Raw genomic sequence first — 16,114 nt, forward strand, 5'->3', positions numbered from 1 at the left:
CATCGTAGGTATCAAAAGGCGGCGTCGCGACGGTGACGGATGCATAATTCGTGCTCGTATGCGGATAGGTCCCTGTCGCGTCTGCGTCAGGCGCGCGGGGTTCCTCAGGAATGTCGAACGCCTCGGTCACAGGGTTAATGCCTGGGTTGGCCGGCTCACGTGCCTCCAGGCTTTTCTCTCCGGTTGTATCTCATTTGTAAAGATTCCGGGACAAAGGAGCCCAGCCGGAATCGTCTTTATGGATCTGAGGCCGCGCTTGACCCGTGCTAGCCCCCCCGAGCTCCTGGACAGACAGAAGCGCGAGTCTGTCAAGTGGCGCGATTCTAATCTGACAGGGACGTATCGGCCGGTGGGGGCCCACCACCGTGGGTCCCGTGGCAATCGGGAATACGCTTCGAGACCGAAGCATTACGATGCACCGAGCGTCGGGCATTTCCATGTGTTTCCGTGCGACGAATTGCATTAACGCCGTCGATCGACAGCCGCCCGATCTTTCGTCAGATTTTCTACGTCCCCTTTTGCTGTTACGTCGCCCCCTTCTTTTACATTCGGTGGGATCCCAGACGTGATTTTTAACCCTCCGCAGGAAACGGATCCGTGCGAGGGAAATCTCCACAGTTTTGTAACGCCAACGATTCACGAATAGGGAAATCGAAACTACGAAAAGGGAGATGGGTTTCTAGATTCGATTCGAGGACATCTAGGGTAAAGTACGTTATCTACTTTTATCGCAAACACGCGTGGTTGAATTTAATCGAATCGCCCGGATCGAGAATGATAAATCGGAGATCCAGTTTCTTTCGAGCATCGGATCGATTTCGTGTTTCGAATCGTATTTAAAGTACCATTATTACTCGTCAATTTTTGTTTCTCCTCGAGTGGATTGCGACCGTTCGGATTCCTTTGGTAAATTTATATTTTATACCCGCGAATGAATAATCGTCGATTGGCTCATCGAAACGGAGCCCCGCTAATGAACTTCAAAAGTAACAAATTTCGATCGTCGAGCGAGTCGCGAAAACGAAAAAAAAAAAAAGAAAGAAGAGAAGAGGGGACCGCGCGCATTACGAGAAAGTTCGGATTAATTCGAAGCCGAAATCGCTTCCGAACGAAACAAGCTGTTTCGTTAATCAACTTGGAATATCTCGCGCTCGGATCGCTGGTATACCTGATTCGCGCGACTTCTTTCTTTTGTTTCAACAAGTACCGTGAAATATCGTGGGACCGTTTCAGGTATCGACGAACACGGCGGACTTCCGTCCCGTCCCTCGACAGAAGTTCGTGTAACAAATAATTGTCGTTGATTATTCACCGCGACGGTTCCATCCCTACGGCGTCGCTTGTACGCTAATGTCGCCTATTACTTACCGGGTGAGTTCCAACGATGGCGACTGAGGACCCTCGGAAATCCTGGACGATCTCTGGACCAACGACCGTCTTCGAAAAAGAAAAGTCAAGGGTGGGCGGGGTGAACACGGCGAAACCGATGAAATTATTTATCACTCGGGCGTCGACGAACTTTATCTCCGATCTTTTCGTTCCCGATCGCGTAGCGACTCTTACGACGCGGTTTCGCTTTGAAACGCGCGATTCCCTCCTGGTCAAAATTTTGAACACTCGTGGAACACCCGGAGACCAGTGGAAATGAATTTTAAAAGGATGTATTTCTGAAATTATTTTACAAATTCTACCGAGGAAATCTACCTTCGAACCCCTTTCAGTACTTACGATTAATAGAGAAACAATAATCGACAAAGAAGGGATAAATCTCGAGTATTCGATTTACAAATTTATCGCGAACACCGGGACCAAGATTCGCGGATCTTTTCATCGAGAAGTTATAATTATCTACTCTTGGATCCTCTGTGGTACTCGCGATCGAAATAATGGTGAAAAAAGTTACAAATTTTCAAGTCCGTTACCGACGCGAGAGATTCCAAGCTTCCATCGGGGCACGGTGGTGGTTTATCGCGAGTTCGACGAAACTTGGGACCGATTCTTAACGAAAGAGTTGTCCGAACGAACGCTGAACGGAGGTCGAACGAGGTACGAAACGCGTTAACCGACACCGCTCACCGTGCAAGTACACGCACCGGGTTTACGGTATAACGTAGGCGTGGCTGGTTTGATATCAACGATGGCCACCTTTCGACTGTAAATCAATCGATATCGCGGCAGCGGGAGGGGCTTTTCATGGGGTTTGCACGAGCCTGAAATACGGCGTTGGGGGTGGAAGCATGCGCCAAATGCTGAATGCGAATCGACCCGCCCCGTACCTTTTATCCCGACACCGATCGTCTCGCTCGTCTTTCTCTCTCTCTCTCTCTCTCTCTTTTGGTTTCCTCGCGCTGGGCAACTCTCCTCGCGTCGCCGATGCGTTTCGATAAACATCTGGCTCGATTGATTTCGTCGGGCCGCGTTAATTACCGCGCGTCTAGCACCGCTTTCACGGCGCCGATTGGTCGACCGCGTTCGACGACTCGATTGCTTCGTTTTACCTCTTCGGAGCGGGATTCGCGTACGAACGGGAGCCAGAGTTACGCGCCGTGTGGAAACGGGCCTGAATATTTTTAACAGTAACGCGATAACACGATTACGGGGGTAATCGAACGCGCGACTATCGGGGTGACCCCGTTTCCGTCAACGTATCTCGTCCGTGATCGCGCGACGACTGATCTTTGCTAAGAACAGTTCGTTTTCATTCGAAAATTCGACACTCGGTTCTTCGATCAGGTTCGTTTCTTCAATTTTGATAAAAATTAACCCCTTTTTCGACATTCTGAATTTCATTCGGAGAATATTGAGGAAAATTCTCGGTGATTTTATCCCGGGGATCCTCTTTCGTGAACGTTCGCGAAATACACCGAATCACGAATCGGTCTTGCGGTGAAACGATCGGATAACCACGATCGGGCATCGAATCGCGCGAATCCTCGCGAAAAGGGAAAAATCGTGGCTGGTTAGTCGGCGGTGAACAGGACCGGCGTTAATTACCGGGATAATTATTTAATCGGGTTTTTATCTGTCGACGGTGTCGTCGTCGGTGCGTTTGCGTCGGTTGGTACGAAAAAGTACGAACCGAGTCGATGAACCGAGCCGGTGGACGATTCGTACGGACCGTGGGGGACGGGGAAGATTGGTTTGAAGAGAAAACAAGTCTTGTGATACGTGGCTCGCGATAGTGGGAATATTTAATTCGTTTTTTTTAAATAATCCTTACAAGGTATAAGTACTCGATATCGTATCGAGGGTTTCGCAATAGCATAGGTAAATAAATAACTAAGTTACTTTTAAACAGTCTATCGAGACGACGTTCTCGCTAAGTTGCGCTTTATTTACACGACGATTTTATCAATTTCGTATGTACCTATACATAGGCTCGTTCGCTATTATTTCTCTCCATTTGTGTATATATATATATATATATTTATATGTATATGTATACATATAATATATATATATATAAGTTCTATTGCACATCGCAATTGTACGATATCTTACATTTTTACAATAAATTAACGGAATAAAATTAGCTTCTCATCCTCCCCTTACACGTTCTTCGTAAAATTCTCTTTTCTAAATACTGGATCGTTCCAGAGAAATGACGATGACTGTTTCCGCGACCTGACGTCCTCGCGATAACTGTACAAATGGCACTGTACAAACCATTCCGCGCTCGTCGAAATGGTACCTTTTTCTTCTTTTTTTTTTTCTTTTTCTACTACCTTCGTCCTCCGTTTTAAATATCGAATTATGAATTGCTAGGAACGTGCGTGCTAAGTCTTTTCTCGCGAACGACCGACGCGTGGAACGATAATCATCGTCGTCGGTAACGATGATCATCGTTCGCGCGTATCTTGACTCACGGTAACTCACCAAGCTTACCACATGCTGTTCGTCGACGCGTACGAGTTCTCATCGGTCGGTTGGTATCAAACAGGAAGCCCTGACACAACGAATCGTCCGGAATTCGTTCTGCGGTCGTACAGGCGTTCTGCGATCGTGGGCAAAATCAATTGGCCGCTCGAGGCTACCGAAGACACGTCCCCACCTTGTCGTTCGCGATCCCCCGACCAATTGACTCGCGCCTGCGCGCTCCGTTCCTCGATCGGAGCAGACGCGCGACGAAGCGTCGCGTCTCGCGCAATTACTGGTGGGGAGGGAAATGGCTCCGAGCGGTCAGGTGACTTCGATCCGACCGTAGTCAGTGGCACTAGTATCCTTACGTAATAAATACCCCAGTCTACCGTACGAGGACGAAACAACGGACTACGTAGTTTCGTTCGGAGCTTTCTCGAAATCATTTGGCGCGATCCGACGATCGATTCATCGGAGCTTGTGTGTATGTGTGTGTGTATGCGTGTGTGTGTCTATTTTGACGATGAAACGACGGAAAACGTTTGATCTTTGGATTGTGTATCGCCGTGACTTTTTTCCGTGGAATGTGAAGGAGGAACGTTGCAACAACGGGTACAATGAATCGGATATTCGCGAGCCGAACAGGACTCTCGTTTCCGCTTCGCGATTATCGTCGAACGTCTCGATTAACGTTCCTTCGGGACTACCGATCGGTCACGTTCCTCCTCCTTTCTCTACCGATCGAGACTCAAAACGACAAATGTTCCACGTTCGAACTCTCGCGGATCGTTGACGGATCCAAGACTGAAACGGTTGGGCCGATCTTATCGTCATCATTTCGCTTGAAGTTCCGCGGCCTGCTCCTCTTCCTCCTTGGTCAGGGGTACCGTCGAGTGGTTGTAGAGTCCCTGGGCCATCAGCTGCAGAGCCAGGGGGTTCTTCTGGCCGCTGGCCTTCTTGATCTTCGCCCTCTTGTTCTGGAACCAAATCTTGATCTGCGCCTCGTTCAAGCCCAGGTCCCTCGAGAGCTGCTGCCTCCTTCGTTCCGTGAGGTATCGGTTCTCCGCGAACTCCCGCTTCAACCTTGCCAATTGCTCCCCGCTGAACGCCGTTCTGGGTCGCTTCTCTTCGGGGGTGCCGGTTGTACCGCGACTGTCCGATCTTTTCACCCTTCTCGTGCGTGGACCTGAAACACGTGATGATCCTAACGTTAGCTGCTATCTGCCGATATGTTTGACGAAACGCGAGGACCGTTTCGTTCTCCGCCGGATGAATCGTGTAGATTCATCCAGGGAAAATAGGGACGATAACAACGAACGGGAAGTCCTGCAAAATATTATCCAACCGCAACGATGTTTACATATTCGTACAAGGAAGAAACTTTGGTCCGTATACTCGTTCAGCAGAGGCCACGAATAATATTTACACTCTGTAGTCCTACCATGGGGATTTGACTCGAAACGATAAACATCGTGTTAGAACCGTACAGAACGGGTGTAAAGGCCTTCGGACACTTCAGCGGTTACTAGTATGTTTACTCTTGGATGATTTCTGTTGCTGCGATATAATTTCATCGAAAATTAGCGAGTGTTCCTATTGTATACGTTATCTTCCCCCATTTCTTACACATTTTTCGGAAATGAATCTTACATATTTTTCACGAAAAGTAAAACGGTCCACGGTTCCCCCAATTGAAAACATCTCTAGAAACGAGCAAGAAGATCGCGTTTTCGTTACCCAAGTCCTCGATAGCGTGCACTGTCGATGAATTTCGCGGACAACCCTAATTAACTCGTATTAGACGATCGGGCATCTTCGACGACGGAAACGAACACACGCATCTCCTGTTTCAGAACCGATCGATCGATCTCCCCGACGCGACGGTGCCCTCGTGCATCCCTGAAATCGTCTATTCTCGGATCAGAGTCCGATGTGCGAACCGAGCGCGAGATTAGCCTTACATAACGACGCATAATGCTCTTCCGTGGCCCCGGGACATTGATTCAACGAGTTTACGCGCCGATAAATCTGTGAAATTAACGAACCGCCGCGCCCGCTCGCGCGCGCCAACAGTGACAAGCTTTACGACAACTTTTATTGTCTAGCCGGCCTTAAGCGTTTTCCTCCAGGACCGTTCCAGCACGCTGTGTACCCCACCACGTAACAAGGGAGCCTAGGTTGGAAGGAGTCGAACGGCCCAGGGAACTTCCAACGGGACGAAATAAACGTCTCCCTAGGACGAGGGATGATCCCGGGAGTCCTTCATCCTTGCGTTTATCGTTCCGCGAAGCTGCCAGTAGTCCCTCGGACTTGGCAGCGACAACTTAATCGTAAATCAAACGCGTTATTGCTACAGGTTCCAGCACCGCGAACGTTGGAAATCATCTTTGTCTTTCGTACGTCGAGGAAACTCGCAGAAAAGCGAACACTATGGAAGATTATCAATTGTCTCTACCTTTGGGTTCGAGTATCGGTTGGAACACAGGAGTTTGTATTTGGGGAGAGGGAAAAATCGGTTAAGGGGAACAAGGTGAGTAATTTTTGACAAGTTTCACCGAGGCCGACTTGTTCTGCCTCGTGATTTTTTACGAGAAAAATGTAAAATTTCTTTTTATTCCCGTGGTACAATTCCCAGAGCGTAGCTTCGATCGCCCACCGAGCGGGGCACTGTGAATCGTTCGTACGTTCCCTGTCTTGCGACGTTAATAACAATTATTCTCGAAGGTTCGATCAGACGGTTCTCGAAAAGCTTCGTGCGGTCTCGTGGCGAAAGACGTGGTATTATGTGTACACGGATTGAAAAACGAAGTATCGAGGAAAGATTTGCGATCGGGCACGATTTACGCGATACAAATTGCTACAGTTTATCGATCTATCCGAAGGCGGTGATTCTCGGTCTTTTAATTCCAGCGTAGAAACCAACAAACGGACGCTGATTATTACTTTCTTCGCTCCTGGCTAGTACTACGATATTCGAGATAAACCGTGGAACGATTCGAGATAACAGATTTAAGAGGACGCGACGAGAGAGCCTGTCCCGAGGTATCGCCCGGGTTCCCCGTATCGATCTTCTTTAATTCCTGACTTCGTTTTCGCACTTTGGTCCGCGACTCGATCGACTCGAGCCATCGAGGTACCACGACGAAGCTGCTAAAATAATTTCCATACACGGTGTGTGTAATTTTAATCCGGTTCCACACCGAATATACAGAGACGTTGTTCTCGCGCGTACGATCGCGACAAAGGAAAACTTCTTTCGCGGATCGTTCTTGTTTCCCGTACGAACGGTTGCGAACCGGCTCCAGAGAGTTTGTCGGCTATCTCGAACGTTTTCAGGAACGAAAGGAACCCCAATGATCCCGGATTCCCTCACGCTTGGACCTGGACTCGAGGCACGTCGACGTCAATAATTCACCGCGTAAACGCGATGCACCGTACCGCGCCGCCGCGAGGGTCACTTCGTAAACGGCGAACGCGGCCGTAATTGCAAATAAATCAAATCGTAACGATCAACAACGGTGTTATCGGCCACGATGATCTGGCGGGGTTGGACATTACGCGGAAATCCCGCGTCCGGCCGTTTAACACCGTCCTCCATCATACGCGGCGGATCCACCATCCGCGAGGTTTCTATCCGCGCGAATCGTTGGTCCGGACACCGCGAAATATGCCTGGTATTAATGTTGCTGGTGAGTAGAGTACGATATACGGGTAACGTGTCTCCGCGAAGCGATTATCCGCCGGCTTTGCGTCTTCCACGCTCCGCGACAAAACGATAGGACACCTGCGCTCGTATCCAGCCTCTCGCAAAGCGTACCCGCGAAGCAACGATTTCCTTAGAAAGTTTGCGAAGAAAATTGCGAAAATTGTCTCGCGGGAATCGATCGGGAAATAGATGAACAAAATTGAGAAAAATTTCGAGACACGACCGTAGGTTAGAATAATATAATTCTCTCTATGCGAGATAAATGTAGTTTTCGAGGAATCGGTACGAGAGTCGTAAAGAATGTATCAAATGTTTCCATCGGTAACAGCGCGATGAACGTTCTCTGTTATGTTACAACGATAAAGATACTCGGAGTGTATTGTAAAAAGGACACACGGGGAATAAGAAGCGCGTTAATAGCGAATTAATAACGAATGGGCTCTGGAATTATTTTACGCGTTTGAGGTACTTCCATTAATGAGATCCCCGCGCGGAGAATATTTTCTCGACTAATCAGGTCGATTTATCGCCGTTGAAGCGAGACAATTATCGAGGATCCTGTTGCCTGGAACCTGGAACCTGTCGAAGGAAGTATAAATTAAGCTTGCAGAAAATCCGCGCGGATCGTAAATTAGCGCGCCGCGTAGATCGCCGCGAAAGTCATTTTGCCCGGACGCGATCATTCGGAGAGCGAGGATCGTCGAACGGGGGAAGGATGGTGGCTTTTAAATAATATTATCGGAAAAGCAGTTTGTTCCGCACGATCGAGCGTCGACGGGGAGCCCAGGTCCCGAAGTAGTTAGTTTCTCGCCTCTGATTGGCTGCTTTAAAGGCGTTAACATCGATTCTCGGACGCTTAGGCGGGGAAACGTTCGAAAAGGATGCGCCTAACGTCTAATCCTGGAAACTGTTGCGGACTATTTCACGGGATTATGAAGCTGCACACGTCGCTCGAAAGCGACGATTTATTAAGGAAACTGTAAACGAACCATAGTCGTCGATAGATCGACGATCGTAAATCTCATCCGAACTCGGTTCTCGGAAGCGTTACCGTACGACGATTTGCCACTCTGTAGTTCCAATTTCCTTTCGGTGGGTATCGCAAAAAATTTAGATCTATTTTCCAAGTTTGTATACACTTTTGGCGAGTTTATCGACAGAACGAAACCTATCGCGAACAAAAGAGAATAATTCGAATAAATCTTCTAAAGAGTTGTCCTTTGCGATTAAATTGCAATTAACGATCACGATGCACTTCGGTGCATCGAAGTGTTCGCTCGCCAACGAGAAACTAGGATTCTGATCGTCGATTCGAAATAAAAATTGGTCCAGTTCCAACGCGACGCGAGAAAAAAAAATATTCCGAATGGATATTCGGTGCATCGACGAGTAAAGCAGCTGCTCGGTCAGTTTCTCGTTCTCTTCAGAAATGACTGAGGTAACGAACGGTCGGCAGTCTAATTACTTAAGCGAAGTAGTCTCGTTGTCGGTGGTAGGAAAGAGGCATTCGGAAACTCGGTTCTCGCTCTCTCGAGATCTCCGGCTTGTTCCACGGTTTCCATTTAAGGAGCAACCCCTCCCACGGGGAGTCTCGAGGGTAAAACCAATAACGCTAAGACGCCCTCTCGCCTCGAGAGAGACTACATCCCCGAAAGTACCTCGCATACCGAGGATGCGCGGCCGCCGTGGAACACTAATTTCCTCTCAACCTATCCTTGAGTTAGACGTCAGCCACACCGGCTGGCTAACGTTTGTTCCGTCGTTTCTCTTTAACGCGCCGCCCTTGATTAACGCAGCGAGTGACTGTCAGTTACCGCGACCAGTCCCCCTCTGGATCCTCGTCTCGGCCGCGTCCTTGGCAGGAATCCTCTCGACGAGTTTTGCATTTTTATTCGCGAGCGACTCGAAACGCGTTCAAACGGGGGACAACGTCAGCGTCTTGCCAGGGGGATGTTGGTTCCGAGAGCGAGCCATGTCACCGGGAAGCTTCCGTCCGTGGATCACCAACGGCGTCGTACATTTAACACAACTCCGCGAGGATGACTACCTTCGTAATTTATCCGTTCCGTATCGGGCGAAGAACTTTTACAAAGCTTCTATACACTGGACGGAAGGAATTACGGGACTCGATACTCTTTACAACCATCTGTCCGTACAGCTACCGGACGATTTAAACGGTGGTTCCGTTTCGAAGCATCTCATCTGGCTATCGATCCACGACCGCTGACAAACGGTAACGTCGAGTCTTGCCAGGGGGATGTTGGTCCCTCGTCGTAAATTGACGCGGATGAGTTCTTGGATACAGCTAACTTCGTAATTGATACACTCCAGATTGGACGAAGTAATTTTGAAAAGTTTCCGTGCCCGACGATAGGAATCGCGTTGTTCATCCGTCGCGTATAAAAAGCTCAAGATTCGAAAGGTTCTCTTACGAGACCCGCCATTACCATTCCGAAGCGATGAAAACGGATGTACACCGGCGAGAGAGACGATAAACGAGTCTAGTTGGAAAAAGTAGAGACAATTCGCGCAGATGTTTCAACAGAGGGCAAAACAGAGCGAGGGGCGTTTTTCGTCTCGTTTTGCGGAAAGACGTTCCGAACGGTCGCTAATTATTTCTTGCGGCGGATTTGATCGATGTAATTCAATTGACGGAAAAACTGGTCGTATCGGGAACAATTAAACTGCTTCATCATTGTCCTGTCATCTCGGCGACAATCCAGAGTGCATTTTGTCGCCGAAGGACGCGTCGCGTCGTTTCGTACGAGCGGCGACGACGACGACGACGACGGCGGCGTCTTCTCGTTCTATCCTTGAGCGGGACGGTGCGGTGGCCGCGTACACACAGCTCATCCCCCTCGCCCCCCCCCCCCGTTCCCAACGTTTATCCCCCTTAACGCCGTGGCGAGCCTTTGCGTAACGAATCGTAGAAACGTTGTCTCGGTTCGCTCGTACAGTTTTGCTGCTTGGATCGCTCGTCACGTTGCTTTTAATTGCACTGGTATCGGCGGGGACGGAAGGGAGACCACTTCCACGGCTGGAATTGGTTAGAAACGATCGCTGGATCGTCGCGAGATTCCGGCGATTGGCGGAAAAAGAGAGAGCGAATCGGTCTCGGCCGCGCAACGAGTCGCGAGCGATCTAGCGAAATCATCTTCCCTTTGGGAAAAAAAACCTTTCCAATTCGCTCGACAGGCCTTTGGCTCTCTATCGCGATCGAAATTTATCGCGAACGGTTTCTTTTGCGACGGTTCACCGTCTATTAACTCCCGTAGAACAAAAAGAAGTCCTCGCGGACAGATGTTTCGAAATGTGCACCGCGCTGCACCGCGCTGCACCGCGCTGCACCGCCGTGAGTTTCGGTTGGCATTCACGTATTCGCGTGACACAATCGGAAATACTGGGAAAATTACTGAACGTCTTCGACAGTCCCTGGGACGTCGAGGCTCAACCTGCCAAGGAAGGAGATCATTTCCAATAGATTCCTTGAAGCCCGAGTAAGAGGAACGCATCGACTCCGGTATCGGAGTCCTCATAAATTTGCCAGGCGTTCTTGCAAAACGCCGCGCGGAGTCACTCGGACTCGGGAGGACAGAGTTTCTGTACTTTGTCTTTTTTTTTCTTTCTTTTTTTTTTTGTTTATCTCCTTCTCCTTCGGCCCGAAGGTAAACCGAATCGCGATACCAAAGACGATCGATCGTTTCGCGTGCACGATGAACCGCGTTCAGAAACATCGTATCGTCACCGATAGAAATCTAATTCTTCCCTAAAGTACGGAGACAATTAGAGGAAAACGAGTCGGGAAACTTCTTGCTCTAACTTCTCTTTCGAAGATCTATTCGATCTCCAAGAGAAGAGAGTCGAGGATTCTCGAAGAAAAATACGCGTCTAAATTGTTCTACATCCCTTAAAAAAAGTTCTCGTAAGAACGTGGACAATCGATGGAAGAAAAGTATCGATTTTTCAAATCACTCTACCACTCCTAACAAATGGGGGTCAAGTATCGAAAACCCCGATTCCTCGGATAATGCAACCGGAAGAAGTGCGCGTAAAAATTTGTCCGCGTCTCTGGAAAAGAAAAACACGTCGGTAAGAAGTCCTCGTTAAATTGTGCAACGCTCGTAAAGGGGGTCCAGCCCGTATACATGAAATTCTAAGGACGTTACATGCCAGCGAAGACCTAATACGATCCCGCATCGAATTACACGAGCGTCGTAAGTACGATCGCCGTAGATGCGAGATCGACGTCTCGGTACCCTGGCCGAATACGCGGACACGAATCGATCCCTCGATCTCGATGGTGCTCGGTGCTCGCGCGAAGTAAGTCGTACGACTATGAATTGCGTCGTGGCGCGTACGTGCAACGATCTGGCCTGTTCTTAAAGCGCCACTAAACTTGCGCGTCACGTTCCTTTTAATTACGTCTGCCAGCATCGCGTCGACGACTACGAAACGGCGGAATAGCCGACCGTCGGAGGGGTGGGGTCGGGGGAGACGTTAAGAATTCATTAACGATACTCCGCGAGCAACTGGAACTGCCCGAACTGGGACAGGTGCTGGATCATACTCGAGAAGACGGAGAGGAAAATTGTCGAAGACCACGACCCGATAGAGAGACCCACGTATTATCGCGAACGCGCAGGTGTACGTGGAGTTGGAATGTTCGTTCGCCGCTGTTGTAACGCACCGAGTCCGATTCTACGCGCCGATTCTCGCCTGGAAACACCGCGTTCCTCCACCGTGAACACCGTGTTCCAGTCTCCTAATTCAGTCCGTTACCGCGGGATCGTCCTCCGATTGGGCGGCAATTAGCTCGCGCAGGTCGTAACACGTGTCGTTGCCTGGTCTTTTCACGGTGGGACGAGTTCGTTCGCGCCGAATACCGACCGTCGTCAATTTCGAAATATGTTCCACGATTTGGACGAGAAATCGACGAACGATAAGCGTTCTCGAAGTGCGAGCGAAAAGTTTCTTCCGTGATCGATTCTCTTTTTTGGAATACAATCGGGACGAAGAATCGAGACAGTACGTGTTGCGATTCTATCGACAACCGATCTTTCTTTCTACGATACGTACTCCAATTCCTGAAGGGACGAATTTAGGGAACGTTCCAGAGCATTTAACGCGCTGTACTCCCGAACTGTTGTTTCGAATCCTCGACGAGATTGGTAAGATCTTCGAAGTACTCCAGCGTCGAGTACGGGCCTATGAGCTTAGACGGTGACATCCGACACTGCTTAGAAGAAGATTACGGGTGGATGACAAGGACCGATGTCGAGTCCAGGGATCTTATCCGACTCGTCGAGCCACACTCGGTGGACCGGTGTTTCCGCGCGAACCTTTCGAACTCCACGGGGATATAAATTTTGTTAAAAGTCTGTCTCGAGTGTAATACCGTTGTCGTTGCCGGGGGATTAGTAACGAACGTATACGTAGATCGATCGAGCTACGCTCGTTCGACCAGTGTCTCCGCGCGAACCTTTGGAACTCCACGGGGATATAAATTTTGTTAAAAGTCTATCTCGAGTATAATATCAGCGGCTGTCGTTGCTCGGAGGTTAGGAGCGAAGTCGGGCGCGCACGTAGATCAATTGAGCTATCCAGAACGCGAAATAATATTCGAAACGCCAAACGCCCACGGTGTTCGGGACTGCTTTTAACCCTCTTCTCGCAGGAATCGATTAAGACGCGGGAAAAATTGATCACGGGTACGGACAACGTTCCGTAGCAACAGTTTCTCAATTCCGTCGAGTGGAAGGCTTTACACAGTCCGTGCCCCGTGTCGCGAGCGTCGATCGCAATTATCGATTCTAATTAATGGCCATCGGGTACCCGGTGCCGCGGGTTTCATTATTGTTTTCAATTACCGGTCGTACGAGCCGTTTCTCTAAATCACGGTTAATGAAATTATACGTCGCGCGGCGACGCGAGAAAATCGATCCCGTGTATCGAGGGAGCTCTCGTATTTATTTTCCAACGATTCGTAATCGCGAGAAGTCAGAAACTCACCCTTCCGGAGGGAAGGAGGAGGAGTCCCGAGGAACTAATTACAAAGTATCTACTGTGTTATTTTCCAACGCGCACCAAGTAAGTTCAACGAATCGATTAAACAATAGATACTTTGTGATCGTTGTCGCGACGATTCGGTCGAATTTCGACGAAACTCGCGTTGCTCGAGGAACAGACCCGAGGAACGCGACAAAGTAAATTCCCTTCGGTTCGACGAACGAACGATGTTCTATCTTCGTAATGGCAAAGGGTAATCGGAAACTTTGCAATGGAAACACCACCGCGAACGAGTCCGCGAACACGCGAAACCTCGCAGGGAGGGAAAGATTGAAACGTCAGCGTAAAAAAGGATAAAAAACGAAAGGAAAAAAATAACAACACCGAGATACGGACAAAGAGAACGGTGCTCCCTCCGTCATACGATCCAACCGTTTCATCGGTGGAGTGGACCGATCGAAAAAGCGCGTTCTCATCGGAGCTTGCCGGTAGAACGATCGAAAACCGATATCGAGTCTCGTCCGTCCGGTCGTCGGTGCGCGTCGATCGTACGGTGAGATCGAAACGCGCGTCGTCGTCGTCGTTTCCGTGAATCCGATCTATCCGGTACGGTCGGGGCCGCGGTCGTGTAAGCGTCGCGTACAGCAAGCAGAAATGACTCCCGAGTCGCGGTTGAGTTATGACTGCGGCCATTACGCGGGACAAACGAGGCTAAGCGTGTCGACACGGCCGACCGAGCGACCGAGCGGCCTTCCACGACGTCTCACCGAGTCATTCTCGTTTCCACGAGGAATTACGAGGAGCTCTCCGCGATAGGTTGCCTTCGAGCGAGTTCGATACCGCGCGATTGACAGTTTTAAGGCTGCGCCGGACGCGTCGTCGTCGTCGTCGTCGTCGTCGTCGTCGTCGTCCGCTCGGCCCTCGTTATCCGGGACGAGGGAATATCGTCGATGGTATCCTCGCGACCATGAGTTTCCACGGTTGATGTACAACCGACTCACGGATCCCCCGTGACCCACATTTTAACGCGATTCGCGAGCGGGAGAACGCGCGAGCGAGCGCGCGCGCCAACCGGCCCGTTCCTCGTTCGTTCCTCTCTCGTTGTTTTTCGCGCGGTCGATCTGGTTCCGACGCGCGATGCTTTCGCGGAAACGAACGGGAAACGCGACCGGCTAACGAGTGAAATTTCATTCGGGGAATTTATTCATTGTACCTCCTCCGATACCTGAACGGGAGGAGACACCGTAGGAAGCGAACAATGTGCTTCAATTGCCCAACGAACTTCGTTCGACTTTTTCGTTCGCTTTTGACGACGACTGCACGGTTCTTTCTCTCGCGTAGAATTCTATTTGGGATCTCTGGGAAATATTTAAAAAAAAGTATATCGGTAAAACGATTTTATCGGAAGTGACTATCGTTGCTCGCGGTTCGATTTTCACTCCTCGACGTCTGCAACGAAATTCCCCTTTTTTCGTAACTCGAGAGGCAACGGACGAGCGCGGAGACACACGGAGGAACGATTACGGTCGATTGGAAAAGAATAGATGAAAAAAAAGTCAGTCACGATTTGCAGGTGCACATCGAACGGCCCCCGCGATTATCATTGTTCTTTGCGTTGGTTTTTTGCCACGATTGGAAACACCGTGGGAAAAAGCGGCTCCGTATTTAAGAATTTGCGAGTCGATCGGGTGATTCCTGTCCCGATGTGAACGCGGCGTGTCGCGTTCGTTAGCGTTCGAAGCTAATGGGTGAAATCCACCGCGCGTTGCAGCCTCGAATACCTGCGAGTGGAAGGACCGATGGTGAAGTATGGCACTAATGGGGAGCTAGGTACGCGCGAAGCAGGTGTCGTTCGCGCGATCGGATCGACGAAAGCCTCCGTTGGTGAACTGGTTCGCGTCGAGGTACTCGCGGTTCAGAAATTTCACTTCGCGTATCGGTACGCGTTTTCGTAATGGTGGTCGCGGGTCGATCGATGATCGTCGAGAAAGAAAATTACAACGTCTCCCGTTCGAGACTCTGTAACTCGCAAAAGTTTCTCGATGAGAAATACCTGCACGGAAGGAACGGTGCAGGAATTACGAAAACTCCTTAAGATCTTTAAGGTCTTTGCGTTTGCATCCTGGCGCGGGGCTCTTCGTCGAGCATCGCTAAGAGAGGTAAACAACTGGTGGCAATGTACTGAAATAAAATCGTTAACGAATCCGCAACACGGATAAGTAGTAATGGCCTCGGAAAAGCTCACGTTCTCTGATGCCATTTCGTCATTAGTCTCGCCTAGCTCTCTTTCTCTTTCTCTCTCTTTCTCTCTTTCTCTCTCGATTGTACGGCCTGTAACTGTCGTGGGTCGTTACTTACTTCGTCCTGAGAACAAAAAAGAAAAAACACACCGGTTAAAAAGCATGATTGTTGACAAGGATTTCATTAATAATAATCAATTATCCCGTTCTCGCGTGCGTCGTTCGCCTCGCGACAAAACGCCGGAAAAAAGAGCGACTTATCGCGCCTTTCCCATCGGCCCTAACGTCAATTAATGTAACGACG

General features: G+C 49.6%; 1 protein-coding gene across 1 annotated transcript in view; it reads right to left on the bottom strand.

Annotated features, from left to right (window-relative positions):
- Window positions 1–4,559: 4,559 nt before the first annotated feature.
- Window positions 4,560–16,114, bottom strand: part of LOC143151887 (uncharacterized) — a 96,381-nt gene continuing 84,826 nt past the window's right edge. Inside the window, exon 2 of the mRNA XM_076321372.1 lies at window positions 4,560–5,044. Within this exon, the coding sequence (XP_076177487.1) occupies window positions 4,692–5,044 (353 nt within the window). The 3' untranslated portion in view covers window positions 4,560–4,691. The remainder of the gene's footprint in view (window positions 5,045–16,114) is intronic.

Source organism: Ptiloglossa arizonensis, chromosome 10 (assembly GCF_051014685.1).
Source record: "Ptiloglossa arizonensis isolate GNS036 chromosome 10, iyPtiAriz1_principal, whole genome shotgun sequence".
Classification (NCBI taxonomy): Eukaryota; Metazoa; Arthropoda; class Insecta; order Hymenoptera; family Colletidae; genus Ptiloglossa; species Ptiloglossa arizonensis.